Source organism: Papaver somniferum, unplaced genomic scaffold, assembly GCF_003573695.1.
Source record: "Papaver somniferum cultivar HN1 unplaced genomic scaffold, ASM357369v1 unplaced-scaffold_139, whole genome shotgun sequence".
Lineage (NCBI taxonomy): Eukaryota > Viridiplantae > Streptophyta > Magnoliopsida > Ranunculales > Papaveraceae > Papaver > Papaver somniferum.
Window position 1 is genome coordinate 1,059,102 of NW_020623156.1, and position 16,239 is coordinate 1,075,340.

At 35.7% G+C, this 16,239-nt stretch overlaps 1 protein-coding gene and 1 pseudogene across 1 annotated transcript; one reads left to right on the forward strand and one right to left on the reverse strand.

The window, feature by feature from the left end:
* Positions 1-3,968: 3,968 nt before the first annotated feature.
* On the forward strand, positions 3,969-5,307 carry LOC113335226 (F-box protein At3g07870-like). The gene is made up of 2 exons (XM_026581344.1): positions 3,969-4,019; positions 4,564-5,307. The coding sequence occupies exons 1-2, from the start codon at positions 3,969-3,971 to the stop codon at positions 5,305-5,307; spliced, it is 795 nt and encodes a 264-aa protein (XP_026437129.1).
* Positions 5,308-10,449: 5,142 nt separating this feature from the next.
* Positions 10,450-13,396, reverse strand: LOC113335196 (annotated as a pseudogene).
* Between the last annotated feature and the right edge of the window lie 2,843 nt (positions 13,397-16,239).

The following is a 16,239-nucleotide window of genomic DNA, read 5'->3' on the forward strand; positions in this document are numbered from 1 at the left end:
AGATGTAAAGGCAACAAATAATGGATGATGAATAAAATGATTTTTGACATAATTTGGAAAGTGTTTGGATTTTGAAATTCCTTTTTGAGACCTAGTAACAATAGTGCTAGTAGGAACTGACTCCATCGAAGAAGGTAAAATAGGACACAAGTCAACAATAGAAGAAGAAGAAACTAAATCAGACAAATAAAAATAATGTTCATCAAAAAAAACGTGCCTCGAAATATGCATTTTCCTAGTGAGAGGATTGTAACATTTATAACGTTTGTGTAAAGGACTATAACCAACAAAAATGCACTTGACTGATTTTGGAGAGAGATTGTCAGGTCTAGAATATCCAAGAAAAAGATAACAAATGGTACCAAAAACTTTAAGATTTAAATAATCAGGCAATTCATGAAACAAAACCTGATATGGAGATTGAAAATTAAGAATCGGAGTGGGAGTCCTGTTGATAGGAAAAGTGGCACATAATGCATAATACTAAATACTCTTTTGGAAAAGAAAAGTTAAACAATAAGGTGTTACCAATATCAGTACTGTGCCTATGCTTTCTTTCGGCTAGAACATTTCGCTGAGGGGTTTTAGGACAAGAAAAATAAATGAAAATACCATTTGTTTCTAAGAAAATATATAAATGGACTTTTATAGGTTCAGAAGCTCCATCAGTTTGAAAAAAAATTATTTTGGTGGAGAATAAAATTGTAGTGAGAGATTTAAAATTTTGAAAACAGGATAGAGCATTAGACTTAAGAAACATGGGATAGATCCAATGAAACGACTGAAATCATCCACAAAAACAATATAATATTTATATCCTGCAAGAGAGGAAACATGGGCATCATAGTTAAGAAACATGGGTTAGATTAATGAAACAAATGAAATCATCCACAAAAAAAAAATATAATATCTATATCCTGCAAGAGAGGAAACATGGGCTGGATCCCATACATCACAATGAATAAGAGACAGGGGAGATGATGCATGAGAATCATAAAGAGTGAATGGTAATCTTTTGATTTTGGCTAATTGACAAGGAAAGCTGTAGACTTAGTAGAATTGAGAACAATGAATGCATATGTTGAGATATTTTAAAAGAAGGATGACCTAGCCTACAATGCCATAAATCAGAAGAACCAATTAAAGAAGTAGAAAAAGCATGCTGATGTGAACTAGAAGAGAAAGGATTGTGAGAAATAGGATATATATTGTTAACCATTCTAGCTTTGTCAAATAAAACATCATCATGCAATCCTCTAATTTCATAACCATACGGATAAAACCTAAAATGTCAATGGTTGTCTGTAGTAAACTTATATATAGATAGTGAGTTGTGTGTCATAGCAGGAACACGTAATACATTGGTGAGCTTAAAGCTAGTTGTTGGTGTACATAAATAAGAAGTACAAGTAAATGAGATGTTTAAGGACTTACCACTTCCAACAACTCCTTTCTCCTTGCCACTGTAAGTAGAAGAAGTATGAAGGATTGAAGAATCACTTGTCATGTGATAAGATGCTCCTGAATCAGAAATCCAATGAGTCGAACTAGAAGCAGCACCACCATTAAGAGAAGTATATCATGAATCTTCATACTTGTAAACGCTTGTTGAACCTCAGCCACATTGGCACCAGAACCAGTAAAAAAAACCAATATTTGCATTAATATTGTTATTTGGATGATGATAACAAAAGAAACACCCAGGGCCGTACCAAGCTTTTTAGGGGCCGTAGGCGAAAATCGAAAGAAAATAGGGGCCTTAATTATTTTTTTTTGCCGATTATCTAAAGTAAAAAGACCGACAGTATAAGTACGCTTAAAAAAACAAAAAACAAAAATAGTTCCTCGACATAAAATTGATCTTCCTGGCCTCCTCAATTCAAATTCATCAATGATCATATCATAATCGATGTTATTGCCCTTCCTCGCACTAAAGTCAATGGATTCCGACGACTCTAGCAAAGCATCCCGTATTTCAGGAAGTTGGAATCGTATTGCTTTGACACTCTCTATATGACTTTCCACCGAGTATCTGACAACGGCTTAATGGTAAAAAAATCTATACCCATATCAATAATGTCATGTAGATTTAAACATAAACCAAAAAAAATTTGAAGAATCCTATGTTGAAATAGATTCTAATCGGTGAACTTACTGAAGTGAATGTCGAGAGATGAAGAAATAGGTGCTACGGGAATGACGAAATGTAAATGGATTACCAGTTAGGTTTTACTTTTGTAAACTAAACAGTCGGATACTAGTTTTTTTTTTTCCATTCTGCGATAGGCGAATACACAACTATAGTATATATGAAAAAATTACTTTTTTGGGGGCCCCTATAATCCGGGGTCCCTAGGCAATTGCCTATGTTTCCTAAGCACTTGGTACGGCCCTGGAAACACCTGCTGGCTAGCATATTGACATGTTTTGCGACAAATCTGACATTGAATTTGCGAAAAATCTGTTGGAAATCTTCTTGCAAAAGAACCACCTCCATTACCAGCAGAAGAAGATGTGGAACCAGGTTGATGTTGACTATTCTTGAAATTAGAATTACCATTGCCATTATTTTTACCATTCTTGAATCTAGATCGATTTCCATTATGAGAAGAACCAGATCCATTGCCAGCAGAAAATGTATTTCCACTATAAAAATCAGCCTTATTTTGAGTATCACTCATAATAGAAGAATATATTTCTTGGTCAATGAGCTACTTCTCATGAGTTAGAAATCCAGCTTTTATTTCAGGATATGTAAATGGCGTATCACGATTTTGTGCAGAAATCACAAAATTTATATAGTCTCTTCCTAAACCATTCATAATGTGCATCATAAGATCAGATTCACTAACACATTCTCATATAGCGGTTACAGAATCAACAATAGTCTTGATAGTATTAAGATAATCAAGAATAAATGATGTTGCCTTTCTAACATTGTGCAATTGATTCCTTAACATGGTTTTCCTAGCAAGAAATCGAGATCTAACACTATTTTCAAAAAATAACCATATTTCACGAGTTGTAGTAAGACCAAGAATGTCACCTGAAATTGTTGGAGTAATTGTGGCTTTGATGCAGATAGTAAAAAATCGATCTAACTTCCTCCAGTAGATCCATCTTGGATTAATAGTCAAAGACGCCATCAGGAACAACTTGCTATAGTGGTGCAACAAATTCACCATCAACATAACCATAGAGATCAGTTGAGATCAGAGTAGATTCAAACTGATCTCGCCGTAGAATATAATTGGATGAATCTAATGTATGTGAAACAAAATTTGAGATATTGGTAACTGGTAGAGTGAAAAATGTGTTAACAGATTCAACAGCGGAAGTACTTACAGTATTGTTGGTGATTGAAGACCAAGGATTTTGAAAACTTTGTTGTTATTGATTAGCAATGCTTCGAGTAGTAGGCGGGAAATATTTCAAGAAATGACTGAAAAAATTTAGGGTTAATTTTCAGACTGAAAACACAAAAAATGAATCTTTAACTAAATTTGATGAATGTATTAAGAATTGATAATAAATAAATGAAGAACGATCTGTAGATGATGAAGATGAATCAAAAGATTGACGGATCTGTAGATGATGAAGATGAATCAAAAGATTGACGAAAAAATCTTAGAAAATTTTTGATAAAGAAGGACCAGTCCTAACTGATACCATGAGAAAGTTTAGAGAGAACAATAATGTTTCTTCAGATTAATGGAATATTCAATATACTGTTATAGGACTAACCGAAAAGTATATATGGAGAGTCAAATAACCGTCAATAGAAAAGAGCTTGATTTAGAGAGTCAACGAAAGTCAACAGTGACCTGACTACTATACTCAACACTCCTGAGCTTTTCCTAATCCCCGAGCTTCCATTCCAGTGGAAGAAACATGACTACTGATAATTAAACCCTAATTATAATTCTAAATCGAGATGATCCATACTGACATAACTCTTTTCTTTATAGATGGCTTTTTCAGATAAGGAAGAAAAGCTTAAAGGAAGTAAGTTACTTCAAGTAACGCATACTAAAATTTCTCAACAACAAAATGCCACCAAATACTGCTAACCATAACATGTTTCGCTCATTCTATCTCAGCCCACAGATCAGTGTGCCATTTAATATTCTTGCGGTCGCTTTCTGGAGAACAAAAAATGTATTTATCCGCCTTAATTTTCTTATTCCGTCGAACTAAAGTGGACAGCTGAAAATTGTACATGCATGAGTACGTACATAGCCATTTGAGTCATTGAAGTCCATGATATATTCAGCTTTAGGTTTCAAATTTGGCACTGCATGCATGTTTAAATGGCATGTCATATATAAATACAAAAATTGGAAGGAAAACAACAAGAATGAAAACTAGTAAAACTACAATTAAAAAGGTTGTGTACTCCATTGGAGTAAATAGCAAGCCAGCTATTTCGAGTCTTCTATGAATCCCCATATGAATATAAATCATCGTCGGCAGGGAGTTCCACAAATATAAAAGTCTTCTTATTAGATACACCAAGGAAACTGTGAATGTTTAGTTTATGTTTAGTTTTCCTATAAATTGTAGAATACATCAACCAGTCGTCTCAGATATGAGGGTTTTTGTTCTGAAAATTCAATGGAAAGTCTTAACTCAGATATCATATACACAATTCTTTCTGATCATGTACCAGCCAGTTCTGTCTTGAATTGCAAATTAGTATGTAAAACATGGAAAACTCTGCTCTCTGGTTACAAGGTGGGTCTAATTTTCTTGGTCGCGTTAAGAGGGGAAACCGATGCACAGCTCTACTATGGATACTACGAAGAGGTAATGAATGATCAAGGTCAATTCTCTCACGAAGTACTTACAAAGATTAATCTCCCTCCCATACAGATGGTAGAAGATGAGCAACCGATGATAGTTGGCTCTTGCAACGGTTTGGTGTGTATTTCAGTTCCGGAAAATGATAACCCTTTTATTTATGATCCGGTTTATATATGCAATCCTACACCCGGAGAATGCATTAATCTTCCAAAATTATCTCAAGAACATTGTCATATAGTGAGTGGATTCGGTTACCTTCCCAAAACTAACGAGTATGAGGTTGTTAGAATTTACTACTCATATGCAAACCCCAGTGGAAAGGTACAGGTTTATACCCTTGGAAATTGTGGCGGTGGGTGGAGAAACATCAAAGTCAAAGATATCCCTATTCAATTCTATAATGTTCCCCGAGTGGCAGGAAATGGTGTGATCTATTTTATGGACACTTTAAAGTGGAGAGTTGTGACTTTCGATTTAGCAGATGAAAATTTTCGACTACCTTGACCACAGCCACCCCGTTCACATAGTGAGAGGGGCTTATGTGAAGTCAAGATATTGGAAGGATATCTTTATGTTGCGCATAGTGAGGAATACAGAAGTCTAGACTTGTGGTCATTCAAAAAGAACAAGAATAAGTTCCCTTTCAAAGATACCAACAACACGAAGGATACTGATTGGGAATGGTGGAAAGAGTTTAGCATTCCTTGGCAAGGCCTGAATGTAGTTTTATTCGTGATCCAATTTCGTTTACAAAGTGCAATCAAGTTTTATTTTGGCTCCATTGGCGGTCTGGACGTGTTTTGTGCTGCTATGATCCAAAAACAAGAACTGTAAAGAGAATTGCCAGTGTTGACCCAGGAAATATAAGATCTGTAGAAGCAATTCCTCACATGAACAGCCAAGTTTCCCTTAAAAATTTAAAAGCACAACCAGCTAAAAAGAAGCCTGATTCGAAACTGTAGGAGTTAAATATTGCACACGTTAATAACTACGTGAAGTAAAGAATACAACCTAAGCGAAGGGCGTCTCACACAAAAAAGTTGAGATGACGCACCAGATAATGTCAGCAAAGTCAAGAGTAAAGTTTGAAGAATCATGCGAAGAAGTATGCTATGCGAAGATGAGCGATTGTATATGAGCGAATATGTCGCATAGTGATCCCGAAAATAATGGGATTCTTAGCTGTCATCCACTATGTAAAATCCTATATAAAGGAGAGAGTCATTGTTTCTGGGAGGATTCTAAGGTAAGTCTTCATCAAGAAATAGGGAGAGAGAGAAAGCGAATCTAGGTTTCAAGTAGAATTGTTGTAATACTTGAATATATTTTGTAAATATTCCCAATCTTCAATTAATAAAACAAGAATTCATAATGATCACCTAGAGATTGAATCAGTTATAGTGGAGTGTAGTTGTAAAATTTCTTACAACTACATTTTTGGCGCTAGAAACAACTCTGGATGATAATTCCTGATAGTATATCATAGATTTTAAGGAAAAAAGTGAGATCTAAAATAGAAATGGTAAGGATTGAGTCTGTTGTTGAACAAGGAATGACAACTAAAAGAAGTAACAGACTTGCTGAACGAAGACGAATTACAAATCTTGAGCAACAAGAGGAAAGAATGGAAGAACATCAAAGAACAGAAATTCCAATTGGATCACAGCGAGAACAAGGACAGAATAATGATATAGATTATGATAGAGTGAGTGTCCATACTGCGATGACGAATTCCACAGAGGAAGGACAGAGAATTGGGAACGAAGAACCAATTACAGCGAGTGAAGGAAATATGACGATTGCAGAGCTTAGGCAAAGATTACTAATTGAAAGAAAGAGAGAAGAAGAAGAGCGTGCGAATCTAATCCGTCAAAATGATGATTTACGAGAAGATAATCTTAGATTACAAGAAAAAAGGTCAAGAAGTGCTACACACTCAAGGTCAAGATCCAGTATGAGTTCTTCCCGACAGAGCCAATCTAATCGAAGAAATGATAGGCGAAGGAAACATATGGAAGTCAATGAAGAAAACTCGCAAGAAGATGAAAATTTGGAAGATCAAAGGGAAAGGAGACGTGTAATTGACTTAGCAACTAATCGATATGAACACCCACACGAACTTCTTTGTCGTGCAAATAATAATTGTGAAAGGGAAAAAGAGGATCCAAGGCAAAGAAAAATGATATTACATGGTAGAGAAATGTTGAGAGACGAATATGAGCGTGAACGAGAGATTTCATGTGCGAGAGGTAGACAGAGAAGAAGGGAAGAATTGGAAGAAAGAGAGTTACAAAACGGATTGCGTCATATTGATAATCGAGTAAGGGGACGCGAGCGTCATCGCATAGATATATAGATCAAGGTAAAATTACTCCACAAGAAAGAGAAATATCAAGACATCGATATGATCGCACAAGCAATGAGGAAAGACTTGATAGAGTACAAATTGAAGCAAATACTGAAAGGCGTAGGCGAAGAAGAGAGGAAACTGAACAACATGAGATACAAGAGGAAATACGCCAAAACAATCATGAGAATAGATTGAGACAAGCAAGATTAAAGAGACCCATGCGAGAGGATTTGGATCAGTCCTTAAGTGAAGAAATTCTTAAGGAGATGGCAGAATTAAGAGAAATGATGACTACTAAGAGAAATGATGGAAGAACAAAACTAGAGGAAGAAGTGGAGGAAGCTGGAAAAACTCCATTTACAAAAGAAATTCAAAGAGCAACGATACCATCTAAGTGTAGTTTACTGGCATTTACAAATATATTTGATGGAAGCGCATGTGCGATACAACATGTAAAAGCTTATTCTAGATGTTTATTGTAGTGGGAAATTTATGATGAAGTAATGTGCAAATATTTTGCTGCAAGTCTAGCAGGAGAAGCTTTGAAATGGTTTGAATGCCTACTTGTAGAATCCATTGGTTCATTTCATCATCTACAAAATGTCTTTTTGGGGAAATACATAAGTAATAATCTATCAAGACCAGGGATTGAGACTGCATTCGGACTTCACAGAAGAACAAATGAGAGTATGCGTCATCTAACGACTCGTTGGAGAACAATGTGTAGTGAAATGGGAAGACGGGTGGATGAGCGACACCTTATTCTTGCATTCATTAATGCTCTATTTGCAACAGATTTATTATATACCCAAATCTTCAGAATAAAGGATACAATAACAATGTCGGAGCTTCGCGAATTTCAAGAAGAATATATAGCACTTGAGGAAAAGCAAAGAGATATGGAATCTTACCCAGTTGCAATATCTGATTTGAAAGGTGGAAATACAAGTCTACTTCCGAGGATGACAAATGTTGTTGCGAGTACATCGCAGGGAACTCAAGGAAGGAATAATGCATATATGGAACAAAACTTAGTGTCTATGGGCAGTGCAAATCAAGCAGAGTTTAATAAAGAGTGCAGAGACAAGCAACTTCAAAATTATGGAGATGCTGACACAGTTCAACCAAGAAGCTCTGCAGGTTAGCAAACACATTATAACAAGAAAGCTGGAAGAATAATGTGGGAACATATAAATTTTCCAAAGTTGAACACTACAGTGGATAAAGTATGGGAAGCCTCTCTTTTAATGGATGATATTCCAGAACCACATAATATAGGCGAAGAGCCGCCACCAGGAAGGAGAAGTAAAGAATTTTGTGTCTATCATAGATTCCATGATCACACAACAAGCAAATGTAGAAATGTGAGGAAGATTATATTGTGAATGATTAAGCAAGGAAAGTTGGACCATTTCTTAGTAAAACAACCAAGGAATTTACCACCACCACCACCTCCACCTCAAGGAAATACATATGCAAAGGAGAAGGAAAGGAGTACATTTGTTATTGAAGTGGGTGCGAAGGCAAAGAATTTATATTGTAACTCGATCATACACTCGTTCAGAAACATAGAAGATTTTCATGATAATGTCATAAGTCGAGTATATGCGAGAGATGTTGAACGAAGGGAAATTTTCAACTTGGCAAAAATATCACCTTTGAAGGACTGGCAAAGGCAGAAAATATCGTTCAGTGCAGATGAAATATCGGAAGGAAGATCATCACATGAGTGCCCACTAGTGGTGAAATTGGGAATTAATCCAAAACCATTGGAAGAATATGAAGAAGAAAATGAGAAGAATACTTGGGGGATAAATAGAATACTTATAGATACGGAAAGTTCTGTAAATATTCTGTTTTACCATACATATAAAACAATGGGAGGGAGAGATGATGAGTTAATCCCTTCAACATACAAAATCTATGGCTTTAATGGTTCTGCGAACAAACCAAAGGGGGAAGTGACTATGCGAATAATTCTACAAAATTTACCAACAAATATCACATTCTCTGTAGTGGATGTCGAGTCGCCCTATAATTCTCTCATTGGAAGACCATGGCTGCATGGAATATTAGTTGTTGCAGCAACATTTCATCAATACTTTAAGTTTCCTCTACCTCAGGGTGTTGGCATTATAAGAGGAGATACAATTGAAAGTAAAAATTGCCATGAAATTGATGTTGACAAATGCGAAGCAAGAGAATTCAAGCGAATAAATTTAAAAAAATATGCAGCAGATAGTCAAAGAGCAGAGAGATTGATGGTCGATGCGGTGTATGAAGTTGGAGAGCCAAGTTCTATGGAAAGAGAAAACGTGGAGGAAAAATACCAAAAATTGGAGGGCACAATGACTTTCGCACAAAGCCAACTCAATGGTGATACAAATGAATATTCTGGAAAACATATGCGAACTTAAGAAGATTCAAAACGTGTAGAAGGTAAATGAGTAGAATGAATAGCGTACCTGATTTTCCTCGAATAAGATGATTCGATAGCAACATTTACGTACTACAGTTGTAAGAATTTAAAGATTGGAATGAGAAATTTTAATTTCATATGATAAATCCATAATAAGAAAACAAAAAGAGAAATCTTTATAATAAGACCTTTATAAAAGGTTACAGAAAATGATATTTATTATCAGATTGGCTAGGAATCCAAATGTGGCGTGCACCCTAGTTCGCTTATATACAAGAGGCAATATAGTAAGACCTATCGCACGTCATAGTTGGAGAAACCTAGAAGTCATGACTCAAGGGAAGGCTACACCGACCCCGGAACTTGAGTTGTGGAGATTTGGGGTGAGAATAAAACGATAAGGCTCGTTCACTTTAATAACTACGCGAAGTAAAGAATACAACCTAAACGAAGGGCGTCGCACACAACAAAGTTGAGATGACGCACCAGATAATGTCAGCAAAGTCACAAGTAAAGTGTGAAGAATCATGCGAAGAAGTATGCTGTGCGAAGATGACCGATTGTATATGAGCAAATATGTTGCATAGTGATCCCGAAAATAATGGGATTCTTAGTTGTCATCCACTATGTAAAATCCTATATAAAGGAGAGAGTCATTGTTTCTTGGAGGATTCTAAGGTAAGTCTTGATCAAGAAATAGGGAGAGAGAGAGAAAGTGAATCTAGGTTTCAAGTAGAATTGTTGTAATACTTGAATCTATTTTGTAAATATCCCAATCTTCAATTAATAAAATAAGAATTCATAATGATCACCTAGAGATTGAATCAGTTACAGTGGAGTGTAGTTGTAAGATTTCTTACAACTACAAAAACTTTACAGAGTTTTTAGTACGTGTTTTTCTTATTAGTGTTATAAGCTAGAAACTAAAAAATTATGCATCCTTCTTCAATATATTTGTCTCAACTTTAGTTTTATCTGCTGAAATTACTCATTTTAGATTCATATAATGGGAAACATAAATTATTGTATATATTCCTCTTGTAATTTGGCTATGATAAACACAACGATAAATTCGTGGAAACTAAATCATATTTTCCAGAGCTCGAGTTGAACTACCAAATGTGGCTTGTACCGTGTCAGCGGGGGTAAAGTTCTGTCACCGTCACCTCATTCACACTTACATTGTCAGCTTCTTTGGCACTAGCAGGGATGTTGGGTCCTCTTTTCTCATCACGTAACAAAAACGCGGATGGTGATAAAGGTGATGGAAGTGTGACTGAGTGATTATTAAGCATGTGGATGATCATTGCCATTGTTGGTCTATCATCTACATCTTCTTGAACACATAATAATCCAATTTGGATGCATCTCACCACTTCATTTGTTGAATATCTTTCTCTCAGTATGGGATCTAAAAATTCATGATATTTACCTTCTTGCCAAAGCTCCCATGCCTACAAAATATGGGGTTTTATTAATGAAATTACAAATCAGACTTATTTACCATTCTAAAGTGACAAGTTAAATATGTATGCAGTCAAGACTCACATAGCTTAAAATAGTCTCTGCATCATCGTCTTTTCCGAAAGAGCTGCTTTTTCTTCCACATAGAATCTCTAATATTAAGACACCGAAACTAAAGACATCTGATTTCACGGAGAACTTGCCATTCATTGCGTACTCAGGAGCCATATAGCCACTGCAAAATCAGGTGGAAAATTTCCTTCTGCAGTTAATTAACTACATGTTCAGATGCATATACAAAGACATACGCGCGAATAGGTAAATAATACTTACAAAGTTCCACAAATTCGTTTCGTACTGACTTGATTTTGATTCACCAGGAAAATCCTAGCCATCCCAAAATCTGCAATTTTGGGGACCATATCTTCCCCTAATAATATGTTTCCGGCTTTAAGATCCCGGTGAATAATATTAAGTCGAGAGTCCTCGTGAAGATAGACAAGTCCTTTGGCAATACCTCCTATAATCTTGTATCGCCTTCCCCAATCTAAGTGTGTCGATTTAATGGGATCTATATGCATATTCAACAAGTAATATTGTTTAAGCATTATGATTTGTTAAGTGTTTTTCAGTGTGGCAAATAGCAATAACAGAATGGAGAGAGGCCAAACCGAATAGGAATTGATCGAGGCTTCCATGCTTCATAAACTCCTAAACAAGTAGCTTTTCATCTCCATCTAAACAGAACCCCAGAAGTCTAACAAGATTCTTATGTTGTAGCTTGACTAGTAATACAACTTCATTCTTAAATTCTTCTTCACCTTGACCTGAATTTTTAGCCAATCTCTTCACAGCTATTTCCTGTCCATCTGAGAGTGTACCCTGACAACAACGACACCCGAAAGAAATAAATGTACCGGAATGTTTGATAAGTAATAGAGCCACCATAAAATTCAACCAACGCTGTTGCATTTAGTATCGCTATTGGTACCTTGTATACGGTACCAAATCCGCCTTCCCCAAGCTTATTAGCATCTGAGAAGTTTTGTGTTGCAGCGCTTATGGTACTGAATTTAAATTGCAAGGACTGAGCACTTTGAATCTCATCAATATCTTCAAAAATTGCAACAAAAAAAAGTAGAGTTAAGAGAACTGATGACTAGTAAGATTTAACTTTGAAACCCAGTTCGGAGCTAATCCTGGAACTCAATTGGTTGTGAATAGAAATAAAGGAATTAATAAGAAAGCTTACCATCAGTTTCCTTTACCGCTTTCTTTCTTGTTTTTATGCAGAAATAAAACAAAATGACTATGATCGATAATACTGCAATAACTGAAGGAACAACTATAACACCCAACACTTTAAGTGAAATCTTTCGCGTTGCTGCAAAACATGAAAAGATTCACATAGAAATTAATACTAATCCAGATTTTGTGCGTTTCTCCAAACTAAACCATCTAAAACAAGGAACTCCGTAAAATATACGCATGCACTTACCATTTGTCAATGGAGGGTTCATCGGAGATGAAGATGGTGATGGAGTCGTATCGGGTAGATATAAAGGATTCAGCTCATATCTGAAAAAGCAACTCATACAAATAACTCTGGCACCTATTCTCCCTCTAAACCGTTTCCGAACATCATCGATTTCCCCACGTAGACATCGAGTACAATTGCTAACTGATAAATCAGAAGTGCATTGAGCTAGCCCATATATTTTCTGTAAGCGTGTAACCTCTATGCTTCCAGTAGCGTACAACTTTTTATTAGTTGAAGACGAAGAAGTAGAGGAAATACCATTTGATGCAACTTCTGATACAAGTTTATTCGCTAGTTTATCGAATTGTGGATTAAACTCTTCCGGATTTGTAACCGATCTTGCATTAGGGAGAGTAAATAATGGTTTATCTTGCATGATCGAAAAGAATAACTGATCAGACACTTTCAAAACAACAAGTTCTTTGTATGTACTGATTGCTTGTTTAATGTCGGGGCATCGAAGTAGTACTTCTTTTGCGGATGAAAAGACACTGTATCGACATTCATCTAGTGTAATATCACCTCTACACTGATACATTCCATATGCGATATTAGGCTTTCGACCAACTGTGTAGTTGTAATACCCATTACGGATGATTGTTTTATTAAATGAATTTGTTAGAGAAGACAGAAGAAAATTAAGGTTTGACTGATATGTATTAGAGGTGATAGGACCTCCAGAACAAAAGCCGTGAAAAACATCCGTTATCGCATTAGTTTTCAAGCCATGGCATATCAGAATCAGAGAAAGAATTTTGACGAACACCTCAAAAAAACTAGCCATACTAAGTTTTTGGATACCTGCTTTCATGAATGGTTTGCTCGCTTGATACCTTGAATCATATGTACTTGAATTGGTCTAGACTTTTGCAGGGTCAATATCTTGATTGTAGCAATTCCAGTCAATGAGTGGAGAAAGTGCTTCGAACAATCAATTTTCTTGTAGGGTATAATGTCAACTGATTGTACCCTGGGGCATAGGCTAAAGATCGATTAATTGTTCAGTCGTATCTGTCGTTCACACTCGCTAGAGTTCCATTGCGGAATTTATTGGGGGTCAAGGTCTAAAGTCAAAAAGCAAAAATGTCTAAAGTGTTAAAGCAGAAATGAGTACACTGCAATATTACAAGGCCTACTACTGATGACTTTGCAGTTCAACTCTGTAGTTTCACTTAAAAGGATATATATCAGTAAAACAGTAAAAACAAATACTATACAACAGCAAAATTAACAATGACATAAGAGGAGGTAAAAAACAGCATTTTGTTTTATGAGCAAACTGATGTGGCAACATGCGTTTACAATTTTGCCACCCCAACCCCACCCTCACTTGGCAACTTGCCTTTTTAATTTTCTTTCTCAAACTTTTTTTATCACTGGTTTGTCGGACAAAATCACTGATGAAACAGGACACCGAATTCTGGTATCTTCATCTATGACAAATCATCCAACTGTTTGACAAGGAATCCAAATCCCGACATGTGAAGGAAAATACCAAATAAGTGTCCCATGCACTCAATAATTACATGCTTTTCATGATAAGTGAACCCATATTGTACACATACAAATTATCCTCGTGTTTCAACAAACATACAGTATATGATCAATCATGCATCGACGTAATTGTCACGTAAAGTGACTGGGACGGATGGGACTGGGCATCGAGAAAATTAAAGAGCTAATATAAGCTTCTTCAAGTCAAGTTACAGTCAATGCCAACGAAAATCGATCTTAGCGATTCTGGCCTTATCATTGACCACCACCATGGTGTTTCAATTAAAGATCAAAAGAAAAAACAACAAATCAAGAATGGGTTATTGCTTAGTGATATTGTTATTCATAATCAACTACTTAGTTTGTGTATTAACAAAACCAACTTTTCTTCGAAATTTCTGCTCAGGAGGTAATTACACTACTAATAGTACTTATCAGTCTAACCTCAACTTCCTCCTCACTTCAACACTCCCTGTATTCAAAACCGAAGGCGGTGTCAGCAATGAACACTGAAGTGCAAATATAGGGTCCGAACCTCACTACAAAAAACCTGAGCATTGGCAACCAAGCTAGTTTCACTACAAGAACATGAGTCTATTGCTACACTATTTTGCCACATATCAACAAAGATTGAGGTAATAGGTAGGTTTTAGCCTCACTGCATAACAGGTGTGGCATTAGGTGAGAGCTTTTTCCACACCTATAAATAGTCGAGGCAAAAGAATACCTTTTTGCCTCATATAACTTTTAACTGTAGCAATAAATCTATTTTATGCCACATCGGTGTGGCAATATGAGCAAAATAGAGTATTTAATAAAAGTTTGACTCCCTTTTGGTGCACCAATATCTATAAATAAATATAAGTGAATATAATGATATTTTTTTAAAAACAAAAAAAATTAAATCGTGTTACTTCACGTGATATCACACGCGCCGATGGACAAAACCAACATTATCTGTGAAGGTCGGATTTCCCTCTGAAAGCCCACAAAGCTCGCCCAAGCACCCAAAGTTTTTGGATACTCTCAAATAGAACACTTTCAGTTTTTTCTCTCCGAAATGGAAGAAAAAAGAAAATCTCTATAAACCCTAAAAAATTCTAATCTTCTACTCGAATTATAACTCGTTCTCTCGAAATTTCGAAATCCTTATTATTTCAAGACTTGAAGTCTCTAATTTTCTATCGCAGACATTAAAAGGTATAAACCCTAGTTTTCCATTCCTCACCTTTTTAGTCTATTGCTCCATAAATCATCATAAATTATTCTTGGAATTTTATTTCATAAGTTTTTGTCTACAGATCTACACAGTACTTCGGATTTATTTGGTTTTTCTTGTTCTCGTCACTCTCCAGAAGCTCAAAGCAGGTATATTTTCTCTCCTTCTCTATCTGTAATTTCAATTCCAAAATGGATTTTCTTTAATTTGGGTTTTTGATATGCTAATTTCTTTTTCCGGGGTTTTTTTTTTCTGATGATGGAATTTGAGAAAGAGTAAGTTTTCAATCCTTATTATCTTTCCTTTTCTTGTAAGGTTTCTGTAATTTTGGCAAGATTTCTTTTGTGTTTAGTTTTCATATTTGATTGTTAGGGCTATTCAATTTGATTATTGTTTTATTGATACATATGGTTTTGCATTTGTGATTCGTTTTTCTGATCTATGATTATAGAGGAAACCTTTTTGTTTTATGCAGAATGGAATATCATCAAAATGGGGAGCAAGGCCAGCATCCCAATTCCTTGGCTACTGGTGAAATAATAAAATTTTTGTTTAGTACTGTTATTTTTATCTCTAAGCAGTTGCTGGACCGTATTGATGAGCCTTTTACTAATGAGGAGAATGCAAGAGTTCAGGAGGATCAGAAACATCACCAAGGTTGCCACCGCACCTTGAAAATTCCATTAATCTCTAACTATGAGCATCGCATAGAATGAGTCATGTAAACTAATTCTGTACTGTTCCATTTTTCTTATTCAGCTGATAGAGACAACATCACCTTATTCGACCCTATGGATTCAAACCAGCCAGAGCAATATCTATTCAATCGCTTCGAGAAGAAAGGAAAAAAAATCTACTACCGCATTAGTCACCTACACTTTTGAAGAAAATTCACTTTGTAGATGCTCTATTTCACTGTCTACCTTAGTGGTGTTATTTTGCTAGGTTCT